Source organism: Diorhabda carinulata, chromosome X, assembly GCF_026250575.1.
Source record: "Diorhabda carinulata isolate Delta chromosome X, icDioCari1.1, whole genome shotgun sequence".
NCBI lineage: Eukaryota > Metazoa > Arthropoda > Insecta > Coleoptera > Chrysomelidae > Diorhabda > Diorhabda carinulata.
Window position 1 is genome coordinate 57,074,123 of NC_079472.1, and position 12,791 is coordinate 57,086,913.

Below are 12,791 nucleotides of genomic sequence, written 5' to 3' on the forward strand. Positions count from 1 at the left end.
ATCGTTCGACGAGCGCACAAAAAAATTTGATCTGCCGTGAGTCTTAGAGATACGCAAACATATGAACTTTTCAATAACTATTTCCACTAAGACAAAACGAAAAACCATCATCAGCATCTAAAATTTTTCATAATCAGCAAATTTTCAATATTATATAGAAAATAAAACAAAAATTTATAAAAAAAATTATTTTTTCTAAGAATAAGTGTATTTTTGGTATAAGATTCCAAATTATTAGAAAATTGTGTATTTTGAAGTATCCACAAAGAAGCCTTTGAATATAAGAATGGTTAGGTTCGGTTATGTTAGGTTAGGTTACGTTAGGTTGGGTTATGTTAGGTTAGGTTAAAAGACTATGACTATAATTGCATTGATAAGAAAGTATTAACTCTTTCTTACTCTGTTTTTAATTCTTTTATAATTTTTCTTCTTTTATTTACTTTATTCATTCCTTCTATAATTAAGGACAAACTTTGGCATAAATTTTAGTAAAATCGGGGCCACTTTTTCGGAACTACACCCTTTACTTTTACTTCAAAGAAACACTAAACTTCACGTTAAATTGTAAAGGTACAATGTAAAACCTCCAGTCCCAACCTCCAGAGTGGAAGGGTGTTCTATTTTTCACATTCCTAGTGCTATTATTCACTTCGATTTTTCAGCAATATGGTACCTTAAGTTATATTTCCATTTTAACTTCCATAACGCAGTTTCCCGGTGACAGCATAAGTAATATTGACATAATAATTGGAATAATAATAGAACAAGGGAAGACAATTTTGAGGACTCAAAAAATGTTAAAATCCGTTCAGTCAACCCGGAGTAATTTATGTTTAAAGGAAAATGCTTAAAATTTACACATTTCTTAAGATATCTCGTAATACGAAAAAGATATCGACATGCGGTTTTCGCTATTCTGTTGCTAATTTGATCTACTTTTATATTCCTCAATTAAAACTGCATGTTTCTATTGAACATTTTTCAAGGATAACTAGATTTAAAAAAATAAATAATTAGCGCCCTCTAGCGTATATGTTACTCATTAGGTTGTTTCGAAATTATAACTATTACATTGGTAGAAAGGAGCTCTCTTCAAAAAGGCTAAGTTTGCATAGATAGGTTAAGTAGAACTGGACTTACAGGCGTTATTTCATAATAAAGTTCCCGCTTCCTCCCGCCTCTTATTTGAAGAGATAGACAAAAACTTGTAAAATCAAATATACGCTGAATTTCTTGAAGAATACGATAATCATAAATTAAATGTATCTTAATTAGACAAAATTTGTTAATTATTCATTTTATAATTTTTGGTATTTAATTACGTCCTCTAGCGGTGGACCTACAACTCTGTAAATAATTTCCAGGTTTTTCTCTAGGTCACTTTTGTTATAAATTTTTTTTAACGAAGCTGTACTATCAACGATTCACGAGATATGGCCGAGAGCCATTCTTATTGGGACACCCAGTACAGTTATTGGACAGTTAAAAGTATGTGAAGATTGTTCGTAATCGCATAATTTTGGTATCAGAAACAGAAATGAACGTACAAAAAGTTTTAACACTAAATGCCTACGCCATTCCAGTTTTTAAATTCACTTAAACTGGTTCCATAATATTCGTTTAAGAAACCACAATACTGCGGCTACTCTAATTAATATTTTTTACTTACTCTATCGGGTTTTTTCATGTCATTCAAACACTTAAGCAGCTAATAAAGAAGTCTGGTATGTTAAATAAAATAAGTACATGCTGTGATTTATTTGTTGACGATAAGACACTCTTCCATTTTTAAATATCATGAGCCTGCAATATATTTCAAATAATATTTTTCTTATCCATACCAGATTGCGAAATTGCCTCATTTATCCCTGTATAGATATTTTAAAATTGGTTTGAACGTTGTTAAAACAATAAATGAATATGTTTCTAGTAAGATTTGATGCGGTTTAATAAGAGATGGCGTAACTTGTATAATATTACATCGTTCCAATATTCCGAACTTTCGTTGGAAAGCTTCTGTTATTGTACATATTTTCAGCATATGTCGTTCATTTGTGGCGTTAACAATAATCATTTCTTTTCACTCAAATATGTCCAACTTTGTTCCTGAAAAAGTGTTTTTGCGGGGAGTTCTTCTTTATTACTTTAATATGAAGAAATATGCTGCCGAAACTCATCGTATTTTTGTGGAAGTTTAAGATGAACATGCTCTAGCTAAGCGAAAGTGTCAAAAGTGGTTTGCACGATTTAAAAGTGGTGATTTTGGCTTGGAAGACGATGAACGTCCTGGGCGGCCCAAAAAGTTTAAGATGAAGAACTGGAAGTATTACTGGATGAAGATTGTTGCCAAACACAAAAAGAGCTCGCAGAATCTTTTGGTGTCACTCAAACAGCCATTTCAAAACGCTTAAAAGCAGCTGGATATATTTAAAAGCAAGGAAATTGGGTTCCACATGAACTCAAGCCGAGAGACGTCGAAAAGCGGTTTTACATATCCAAAATGCTGCTAGAAAGCCACAGAAGGAAGTCATTTTTGCATCGGATTGTTACTGGTGATAGAAAATGGATCGATTTCGACAATCCCAAGGGCAAATAATCATATGTGGAATCCGGCCAACCAGCCAATTCAATGGCAAAGCCGAATATTCATGGCGCGAAGGTAATGCTCTCTATTTGGTGGGATCAGAAAGGTGTGCTGTATTATGAACTGCTAAATTCGGGTGAAGTCATCAATGGAGAATGCTACCGAATACAATTAACATTAACAACAGGCAATAATTTTCCATTATGACAACGCTCGGCCTCACGTTGCTATTCCGGCTAATAACTATTTGGAAAACAGTGGATGAGAAGTTTTACCTCACCCGCCTTATAGCCAGACCTTGCCCCTTCTGACTACCATTTGTTTCGGTCGATGCAGAACCCCCTCGTTCACATCAGAGCAAGATATCAAAAATTGGCTTGATTCATTCTTGGCTGCCAAACCGGCGCAGTTGGTGATGGATACATGTTTTTCTAAAATAAACGTTTAAATTTTGAAAAAAGAAAAAAAAACCGCACGAATTAAGCTATAGACCACAATACATCGATGGTATAGATATCGGTATCGGTATCACGAATCGATATTTTGGTATCGACACATCTCTGCTAATTTATTATTAACCAATAACCTTTATGGTGTTTTATTAGGTAAACCTAATTTATTTTTACTCTTTATTCATATATTATATTATCAATTATAAATGTTGTAGATTCCATATTTTTCATGGAAGTATGGAAGGAGGGAACAAGCACTTGAATCGCAGAAAGAGGCTTGAAGTATGGTTAACTTTTAGTCCTTTACATCAGGGCTCATTGGTATTGATCACGTATTCGTAGAGATCAAATCAACACGTTTCCATATCTTATAAAACTTTCATAAGGTGATCAATGCACATTGCACAGATAGCTTGTTTTCTAATAAAATCAATTCAAGCTTTTTTTTAATATGGATTAAGGTTTCATTCCTTTGAAACATCTCTTAAATTGTTGTATGGGAAATATATAGAGAGATATAAATTAACAAACAATTTGATACCAAATTTTTTCTATTTGCACATTAGATTTGGATATTTTTTCTATTTTGTAAATTCGTAAATTAGATTACTTTCCTGATACGAATCACATATCTGGTCTAATGAAAAATCTGAAAAACGTATATTAGATATTGAATTCTATTTTTTGCAAAACAATTTGAATTTGAAGCAGAAAACGGTTATATAACAAAATAATTATTTCTAAGGTACATTGGAATTTGGACGTTTATTTATTTGATATGTCGATAAAAATAAAATAAATGTATTAAAAGTCAGTTCTTATTCTTTATTGAATAATATTGAAAATTCGGTGGACTAATATTCTATCGTGATGTCAAATCTACTACCTACAAAATCAAAAGAAATATATAATATTACATTCAAGAGTTTTATCTATAACCTTTATTTGACAATTCTATTTATTATGAATCACTTCAAAAGCTAGAAATTTCTAAATTTTATTCGAAAAATTGCATTCTATGTAATCAAAAAAGTGTCGATGTCAACAAGTCGAAATCTAAATTGAAGACCAAGACCACTTATTACAAGACCAAAACAAAGTTTAACGTAGTTTTGGTAATCAAATGAAAATAAATGTAGAAAATTATATAAGTGAGATTTTTTAGCAGCTACAATTTTTTAAATTAACTCTCCAGCTCCTAATGACCGCTTATGTATAATACTACATCACTCAATAAGTCGTGTGACTGACACAGATGGCGCTGTCATTGTCAAATCCGTTTGACGTTTATGAAGTACCAACTTTCAAAAGACTATGTGTAAAATTTCATGATATTTCAATTATTTTGAAAAAAGTGACAGCGATTTAAGTGAAGCGAATTTCGTGTTAATTTATTATATTAATAAGTTAACTAATTAATAATATATTATTATTTTTGATGAAAAAAAAAAATACTCTAGAAGCTCATCAATGGCTTCAAAAGTATTATTCGGACTCTGATCCATCCAAAAGAATCATTTGTTATAGGTTTGCTGAATTTAAACGTGATCGTATAGATACCGATGATGGTAGTCCAATTAAGGAAGTTACTCCAGAAAACATCCACAAAGTCCACAAATTGGTTATATCTTATCGTAAATTGAAATTGTGCGAGATAGCTGAGGACGTAAATGTATCAGAAGTAGTGTGTTTACAAATATGCATGAACATTTGACCACGAGAAAGCTTTTTTCAAATTGGGTGCCGCGTTTATCATCATCATCAACATCATCAATCATCAACAACAATGTTGATGATTCAGAGAAGTTTTTGGCCATGTTTGTACATAATAAATCAGATTTTGGCGTCGATATGTGACAATGATTGAAACATGGATCAATCACTTCACTCTGGAATCAAAACGATCATCATCTGGGTGGACTGCAGCCGGTGAACTACGTCCGCAACGTCCAAAGGTACAACATTCATTTGGGAAAATTATGGCTTATAATATTTTGGAATGCGCACGGAATATTGTTCATTCACTATCTCCAAATGGTAGAGACAATCAATAGCGAATACTACCTAGAGTTGTTATATCGTTTGAATACAAAAATCAAGGAAAATCGGCCTCTTATGTCGAAGAAAAAACCACTGTTTCACCAAGATTCGTAAGATTCATAACTCGATAGCAACGATGGTTAGATTGAACGAATTACACTTCGAATTCTTTTCCAATCCACCGTATAGACTAGATCTGGCCCTCAGTGACTACTGACTGATCTCAAGAAACTGCTCGCCGGTGAGAAATTCATCTCAAACGAAGAAGCATTTGCTGAAACTGAAGCCTATTTTGAGGCAAAAAACAAATCCTTCTACAAGCACGGCATCGGGGAGTTAGAGAAGCGTTGGAATGATTGTATTGCTCACATTCATGAATAAAATATATTTTTGGCTAAAAATGTGTTTTTCTTAGTTAGTCACTTAACTTGTAGTGATATGTTAAATATATGAGGTGTTTATTTCTTGTATTTCTACAGCCTCAAATAGTTATTAAAGAATGGAGCTTATTTATTGAACAAATGATAAAAATTATTTTATTTGTTATAGTGTCCATTCCAACGAAAAACTTTTCCTGAGAGACTTCGTCAACTGTGTAGCTGGCTCAAGTGGTGGTCGTTTGGCTCAGTGGTTGCAACCAGGTAGTAGAGTAGATCCTACAAAATGTCAAGTGGTATATTCCAGAGAAGATTTACGATGTGGTTGGCCAGCGATAATCATGGTATGCCATTTTTCAACATTAAGAAAGTAGAAAACACAGATCTGCACTGAAATTATTTAGTGTTATTTCTAAATTATATACCAAAATTCCAGCTTCCACACAACCAACAAAATATAAAGAGTAATAATAACAGCTACTTATTTGTTACAACAAACTATGAATTTGAATATGTAAAAAAAAATACTCAAAGTGTAGTTTACTTTTTGAAACTTCTCCCAAGTAATTTCTCACTTGAACAACCTGACAGTTCATCCATTCTTCTTTGTTTTGTAGTCGGGATCCTTAATATCTCCCCTAAAACTTCAACATAACATTCTTTAAACATGGTCCTAGTTGTTGTTTTCTCTTCATCTACATTTTCCATAAAGAGGATGTCAGGTAAAAGTCAAATTACTCTATATCTACGTATAAACATACAACTTACTTAATCTGTTTGTTTGAATTGTTGTTTTGAATAAGGGAAATTATTAAGGATGTGATGAAGAAAGAAGAAGATCTGAAGCTTGTATAGCAAGATGGACAAAGAAGTAACAGCTCAATTTTTTTGATAAGACATCAGAATTATTAAAGAAAATAAAGGTCTGGTAAATGGATCAAAAAATCATCAACAAATTGTAGCAACAGCTTTGGAAACAATGTGGTTCTATGTTTGAACAATTTATACTTATAGAAATTTTTTCTCAAGTTTTAGAATTTATACGTCATCCTAGATCACTATAGTGAGAAGAGAATAATATATAGGAGTTACATCTTTGACATATGATTCAAATTATTTATAATCAATTTTCGTTATTTCTGCCAATCTACTTTGTTCCTAATACTCCGAATTTTATCTATCTTTTAAAAATTATTAAAAAAACTAATTTCCAAACAGAGAGACCTAAAATAAAGAGCATTTAGAAACATAAACATATCAAAAGGTTTTAAAAATAAGAAATTGAAGAAGTTAATAATAAATCATTCAATAGGTACTTACCAGGGATCAATACGGTGATATGGTTTTTGTACCTAATATGAAAGTGGAAGTAAAAGCAATGCCGATAGATAAAAAAGAAATAGGAGATGGTGATGTTGGTAGAAAAATGAGAAGAATAAGCCAGCCAGATTTATTAACATTTGGAGGATTGCCACCACCTCCTTTACATCTTCCATACGAACCGACTATTAGAGACAAAATGTGTTTCCACTCGATTACAGTTATGAAGGTATGTATCCAACAGACAATCGATTATTGAAAATATCTATAGAAAAATTACAGATTTATTTCGATTCAACCTCAATCGACTTCTAATCAGAGGGTACTTTTTTTCTTCTTCTGTTGAATTCTTTATGTACTTTCCAACTTCACAGTATTGGGATTTTAGTTTTCATTCTCCTGTTATCTGTTTTTTCTACTCTTTCCGATCTTTTGGTACTTCATTCATATGATTTATAGTTTTCCCTTATCTTTCCCTTTCCTTGTTATATCTAAGTTTCCCTGGGTCTTCCTTCTCTTTTTTTATCTTATATCTTTTTGCCTCCGTCACATTCTCCAATTATTGGGTAGTAAGGGCTTGTGAACTCATTGAACCCTTTGTTTGCGAGAATAGTTTCAAGTGGTTGGTGGTCTTCCTGTAAGTTTTTTTCGTGCTTTGTTGACTCATAAACTTTCTTGATCCGTCTCTTATTATTTATTCGTTTTGGGTCGCTGAACCTGTTCAATTTTGTAGTTTCAATTATTCCTAGTATCCTAGTATCTACTATTCTTATTATTCTGTAGACTTTCATACACCCATATTTGCCTTTATAGACCCTTCGCTCTTCTTAATAGATGTTTTTTGATATTAAGGTCTGCACTAACTGCAACTCTTTATTCTAGCATTTATTTTGCTTTCCTCATTTCCTCGGCAATTCATATCTACTCCCAAGTATTTAAAATTATCAACCTGATTTAGTGCATCCTCTTTCAGATTAATGTTGACAACTTCATTGGTTTTTCTTATTACTATTATCTTCTTTAGTACTTCATTTCAAGATTTTTGGTCAGTTCTTTTTCGCTTCTATCTAATAGCAGTACAGCACCATTACCCAAAGCAAATTATTCCGGTTCTTATACCTAACGTACAGTTTTTTTGATATATTTTTGCTTTGTAACTCTACTTCGCCTATTTCTACGGTACTTGGTTGAAAGCTCTTTCTATATCTATAAATGCTTGGTACACTTTGACTTCTGTCTCCTTAGTTATATTGTGTATAGCTTTTTTTATTGTGAAAATGTAGTTTTCTATGTTTCTTCCTTTCATAAACCTTCTCTAAGATTCTTTTAGCTATGTTTCTATTTCTCGTATCAAGATTACTGACTGGCGTCTTCTAAAGAAAACATTTTTGGTCAATCTTTCACTTGTGCTCAGTACCTGGTATCCCAAAGTAGGTCAAGACAATATGAAGACTCACTGTTCACTGCTGTCATTATTCCAATAGCCATTTCTGTAATCAAGTTATTGTCTATTGTCTATTGTCAGAGAACGATGGCTAGGGTTAATTTGGTCATCATTAGATGCGACTACACCAGATCTTGTGATGTATAAAAACGTTTGTCACTAGCCCTTGGACTAATGTTATAAACGTCTTTCCAAAGGATTAAATTATAAATAGACAACCCTGTTTATCGTAAACTTGTCGATACGTATGGTATTATTTCCTGTTAAGGAGGCGTCAAAGCCCACCTACGTTATACCCGATCGAAGATAGGACAGTTATAAAAACACTTCTCTCTCATACGACCCCTAGTTTCTGAGTTATAGGCATTTAAAGTTGCGAAATCAGAAATTATAATTAAGTATATTTTCTAAATTATACATTCGAATATATGAATTTTTAATGGTTGATTGAGTTCTACACTACTATCTGAAGGTCAGGGGCGGCTCATGCCCAATAGTTCACAATCCGACATTCTGAAAATTATTATAAATTGTAAGTATCTATTGAACATACTTAATCGAGGTATTAAAATCCAATCAAACATTTTTAATTGAACTGCATACTGTCGAACATCATGTTACTTGATAAGGAAAAATCGAAATGTAAAAAATTTTAGTTGCTCCTCATATAGATCGAATTGTAGTTCGCATTTCTACACTAGACCAATTTTGTAATGAATTTGAAATTTGAGTGGTAGTGAACCGTCTTATCGGTCGTACTTTGTAAATAACTTTACTTTACTTTATAAGCAAAAATAAGTTTTTTATATGTATATTTTTTATATGTATAATATACCTCTCAAAATTAAATTACAGTCGTTTCTTAAGAGTACTTAGTATTTTTTGTGTGTAAATTACCCATTATCATCATTAGAACTCATAAGGTCAAATTTACGGAAAAAACTTTTTTTCCATTTTTGGTTATTTGAGGATTGTGAGAGAACTATAAGGCCTAAAGACGTACGGTTTGGCTTAAATGAAAACTAAATAAATTTGCTATAACTTCTATTTGTACAACTTCCTTCGTAGAATACGTATTTTCCCTGATTTTTAGGTGTAAAGTTGATCAAAAGTTAAAATTTCACTTTTTTGGAAAAAATTTGAAATTTTTAAAAGGCTATATCTCAAACAATATTAGACCTACAGAGCTACACTTGGTCTCGTTTTGTAGCAAATTTTATCTTCTTTAAATAAGTATAGAATAACCAGTCAAGCCAAATGCATAAGTTCAAAGTTATAGCGAGAAAACCAGTATACAGGCAAAACTTTCGAGGTTTTTGGAGTACTACGAAAGAAGCACAAGGTTTTCATTTCTGAAAAATTGGATTTAGACTTCCCTAATAATCCCAAACATTGTACCAAAAAATCAGAATTAGCCGTTCACTTGTGATTTTAGGCTTATGTTGTTTACTATTTTACTGTCCTCTCTGAAAATCCGTACATTACAAGAAGCACCAGCTCTCAGCAATACAAATTCACTTCACAATCTTTAGGTATCAAAAGTAGTGATTAGTAATTTTTTCTTTGAGAGAAGCAGTAAAATAAAATATTTCATTTACGAAGTTTTGGAAAAATTAAAACAAATGATAGATACTCAAGTTAGAAATTTATATTTCTGTGGAAGATGTGAAAAAATTATGTTTTTGTTCATTATAGGCATTTCAGAACTATTCATTTGAAGAACTTCGATACACATCGCCTCCCATTAAACGGTCAGGTGAAAATATGTTGGTAAGATCGAATGCGGATGGTTCTTATAGTGCTACATGGACTCCTGCGTCAGTTGGATGCTATTCTATTCTTGTTAATATAGATGGGTACGATATGGAAGAAGTAGGTTATTTTTCCTCAAAATAAGAATTCAAATATAAATAAATTTTTTGTTGCAGATATTTAAAGTTGAAGTTAAAGAACCGCCGCAGGGTATGACACCTCCGAATCAAAATCTGTCGAAGAAATCTCAGCATCAACCGAGCAAATTGAGGAAATTTGTAGCAAAAAATTCAGCCGGATTGAGAATTCGAGCCCATCCATCTTTACAAAGCGAACAAATTGGTATAGTTCACGTCAACGGAACTATTGCTTTTATTGACGAGGTAGAAAAAATGTTTTAAAATTATTGCAATTTCAGATATTAACCAAAAATTTCCTCCCTTTTCTCTTTGGTTGATCTCTTTCCCTCTTCCTGTTCTTTTCACGTCAGTTCATCTCTTTATTTTTTAAGCGGATTATGAAAACCCTCATGTTATTGTCGAAAAACAAATTCATCCACAATGTGTCATTATTTGATGTGAATTTTCGGGGGGCTAAAGGCATAATTGGACCATTGAATCGAGGCTGGTCTAGCAGGTGACTGATATGCTACATACCGAATACACTGTTTACATCACCACTACACCAACACTCACAATTACACTGTCTGACACGCGTTTCGATAACCAAGTTATCGTATTCATACACTGAAAGTAAGGTTTACCCACATTGGATTTTGTAAAGCGAACTATAGAAATATCGAAGAAGGTTTCTTAATCGCGTGGTTCCTCATAGGAAAACATTTTTTAATGTTGAAAGATTAGATCGAGAAATAAAAATGTTTTATAGTTTTAATTGAGAACGTTCTGTTTAAACGTGTGTGCAAAACTCCATCCATATCGTGCCCAAAAATTTCAAGAGATTTTACCTCAAGAGTTGGTTCAACGATTGGATTTCTGTCGATTTCTTTCAGGCAGGATATTCACTTTTTAAAGAAAATTTAGTCGACTTTTCCATGGAAATTACAAGAGTAAAGAAAGTTTTAGAATCCAATTGTCCCTCATATCAAAATTAACCCTAAAAATTAACCCCCAGAATTTTTCGACCACCTTGTACCTCAACAGTCTCATACAATATGTATAAATTTTGGTATTTTTAAGTTAAACGATTGCAAAGAAATGAACTTTTTTCGAAATTTTGGGTCCTACTTATCCTCAGAGATACAACTTTATATCCTTGAAGATAAATATCTTTCAATTTTCATATTTGGGCTGATCTACACGCCATTGCTCCATATCAATTCTTAAGCTATATTATTCTCATCAAATACTCCTACAAAATATTTATTGATGGTTCTAGTTTTTGTCAACATGCAGTAGTCATCAGTATATTTATTGTTCTAGATACATAACGATGATGGGGTTTGGTTGAGGTTGTCCGTGGAAACAATAAAACAGTATTGCAATTTAACTATAACAGAGGCATGGTGTTTACAATATAATCAACATCTAGGAAAAACCTTACTTCTTCCTGTAGAAGAACCAAAAACTATTCTCGACCAAGTTATTAACGACACGATATTAAGAAAATCTCCAGAAACACAAGAGAGGTAATCATTCAGAATGTAATACAGTTTCTACTTATGAGTTGTTCTCGTCGTGATGAAGGAATTGTTATATCCAATTCAATAATGGTGCTATTTTACATTTGAAATTATTATACTTCAGCTAAAGTAATTATCAGAAGTGTTAGCGTAAATAAACATCAATATAATTTGCTTTGCTTTTTCTACATTAATGTTTTATTAAATAGTCAGCTCCCCATAACATTTTCAGTTCTTCCGCGCACATAAGACTTAAGATAAAACATTTATTTTTGGTTTCATTTTCTACAGACATAAAACTCCAAACTTCAATATAAATTATCAAGTTATAAAATGTGGTGCTTCTGGACACAACGTACGTAGTCGACCGAGTTTTAAAGCCCCACCTGTTGGAATGCTTGCTTTGGGGAATAAAGTAGGCATTTCCGAATATACGGTTAATTCCGATGGATGTTGGGTCAAACTGGATAGAGCCACCAAAGAAAAATATTGCTTTAGTCCCGGAACAGATGCCTGGTCGTTGGCCGTTGGTCACAATAACGTTCTTTACCTCGGAAATGTCAATGAAGCGGAAGGTAAGCATGATAATTTGGTCTGTCTGTTTATTTTTCATTTATTAATTTCAGGAAGTCCCAAATTAATTGATGATGGATCACGTAAACAAAAAAGAGGATTCAATTTTTCTCTTAAATCCAACGAAGCAAATTTTTTATTCTCTGCGTCAGGCTCTATAGAATCGGAAGAGCTTCTGCCAACCAACCCTTTCGTTTTCGGAGAAGGTGCTCAACCAGAATACACCAAAACGCCAAAGAAGGAGAAAAAAGATAATAAACTGAGTAGTTTACCTAAATGGTTTAAAGGAGAAGATTCAAAAAGGTGAAATTCCAATTTCTTTATTAAATGGATGATTTTAATCAATAGCAGGACATATGGAGATGCTATCAACCTACACTGCTTTTGATAATATGGTTTTCATCAATTTCTAGCTAACCCGATCTGCTTTGAAACAAATATATTTGTTATCCTTACTATATAATAAAATTAAAACAAATTAAAAATCTAATACGTAGTTAAAATCAGCTTAAATATGTTTTTAAAATTTTAATTAGTAGGGGTTAATACAATCAAAACATACAGGAACCACACTATTTGGAAGTATATAATTAGAACATAAAAAAAA

The 12,791-nt window shown here is 32.3% G+C and overlaps 1 protein-coding gene across 2 annotated transcripts in view; it reads left to right on the forward strand.

The window, feature by feature from the left end:
- Window positions 1–12,791, forward strand: part of LOC130902314 (E3 ubiquitin-protein ligase MYCBP2) — a 167,842-nt gene that overhangs the window by 125,892 nt on the left and 29,159 nt on the right. For both annotated transcript variants that reach the window (XM_057814371.1, XM_057814372.1), the window contains exons 25-31: window positions 5,626–5,797; window positions 6,766–7,002; window positions 9,913–10,089; window positions 10,146–10,352; window positions 11,412–11,617; window positions 11,903–12,186; window positions 12,238–12,487. In XM_057814371.1, the coding sequence (XP_057670354.1) occupies window positions 5,626–5,797; window positions 6,766–7,002; window positions 9,913–10,089; window positions 10,146–10,352; window positions 11,412–11,617; window positions 11,903–12,186; window positions 12,238–12,487 (1,533 nt within the window). The remainder of the gene's footprint in view (window positions 1–5,625; window positions 5,798–6,765; window positions 7,003–9,912; window positions 10,090–10,145; window positions 10,353–11,411; window positions 11,618–11,902; window positions 12,187–12,237; window positions 12,488–12,791) is intronic.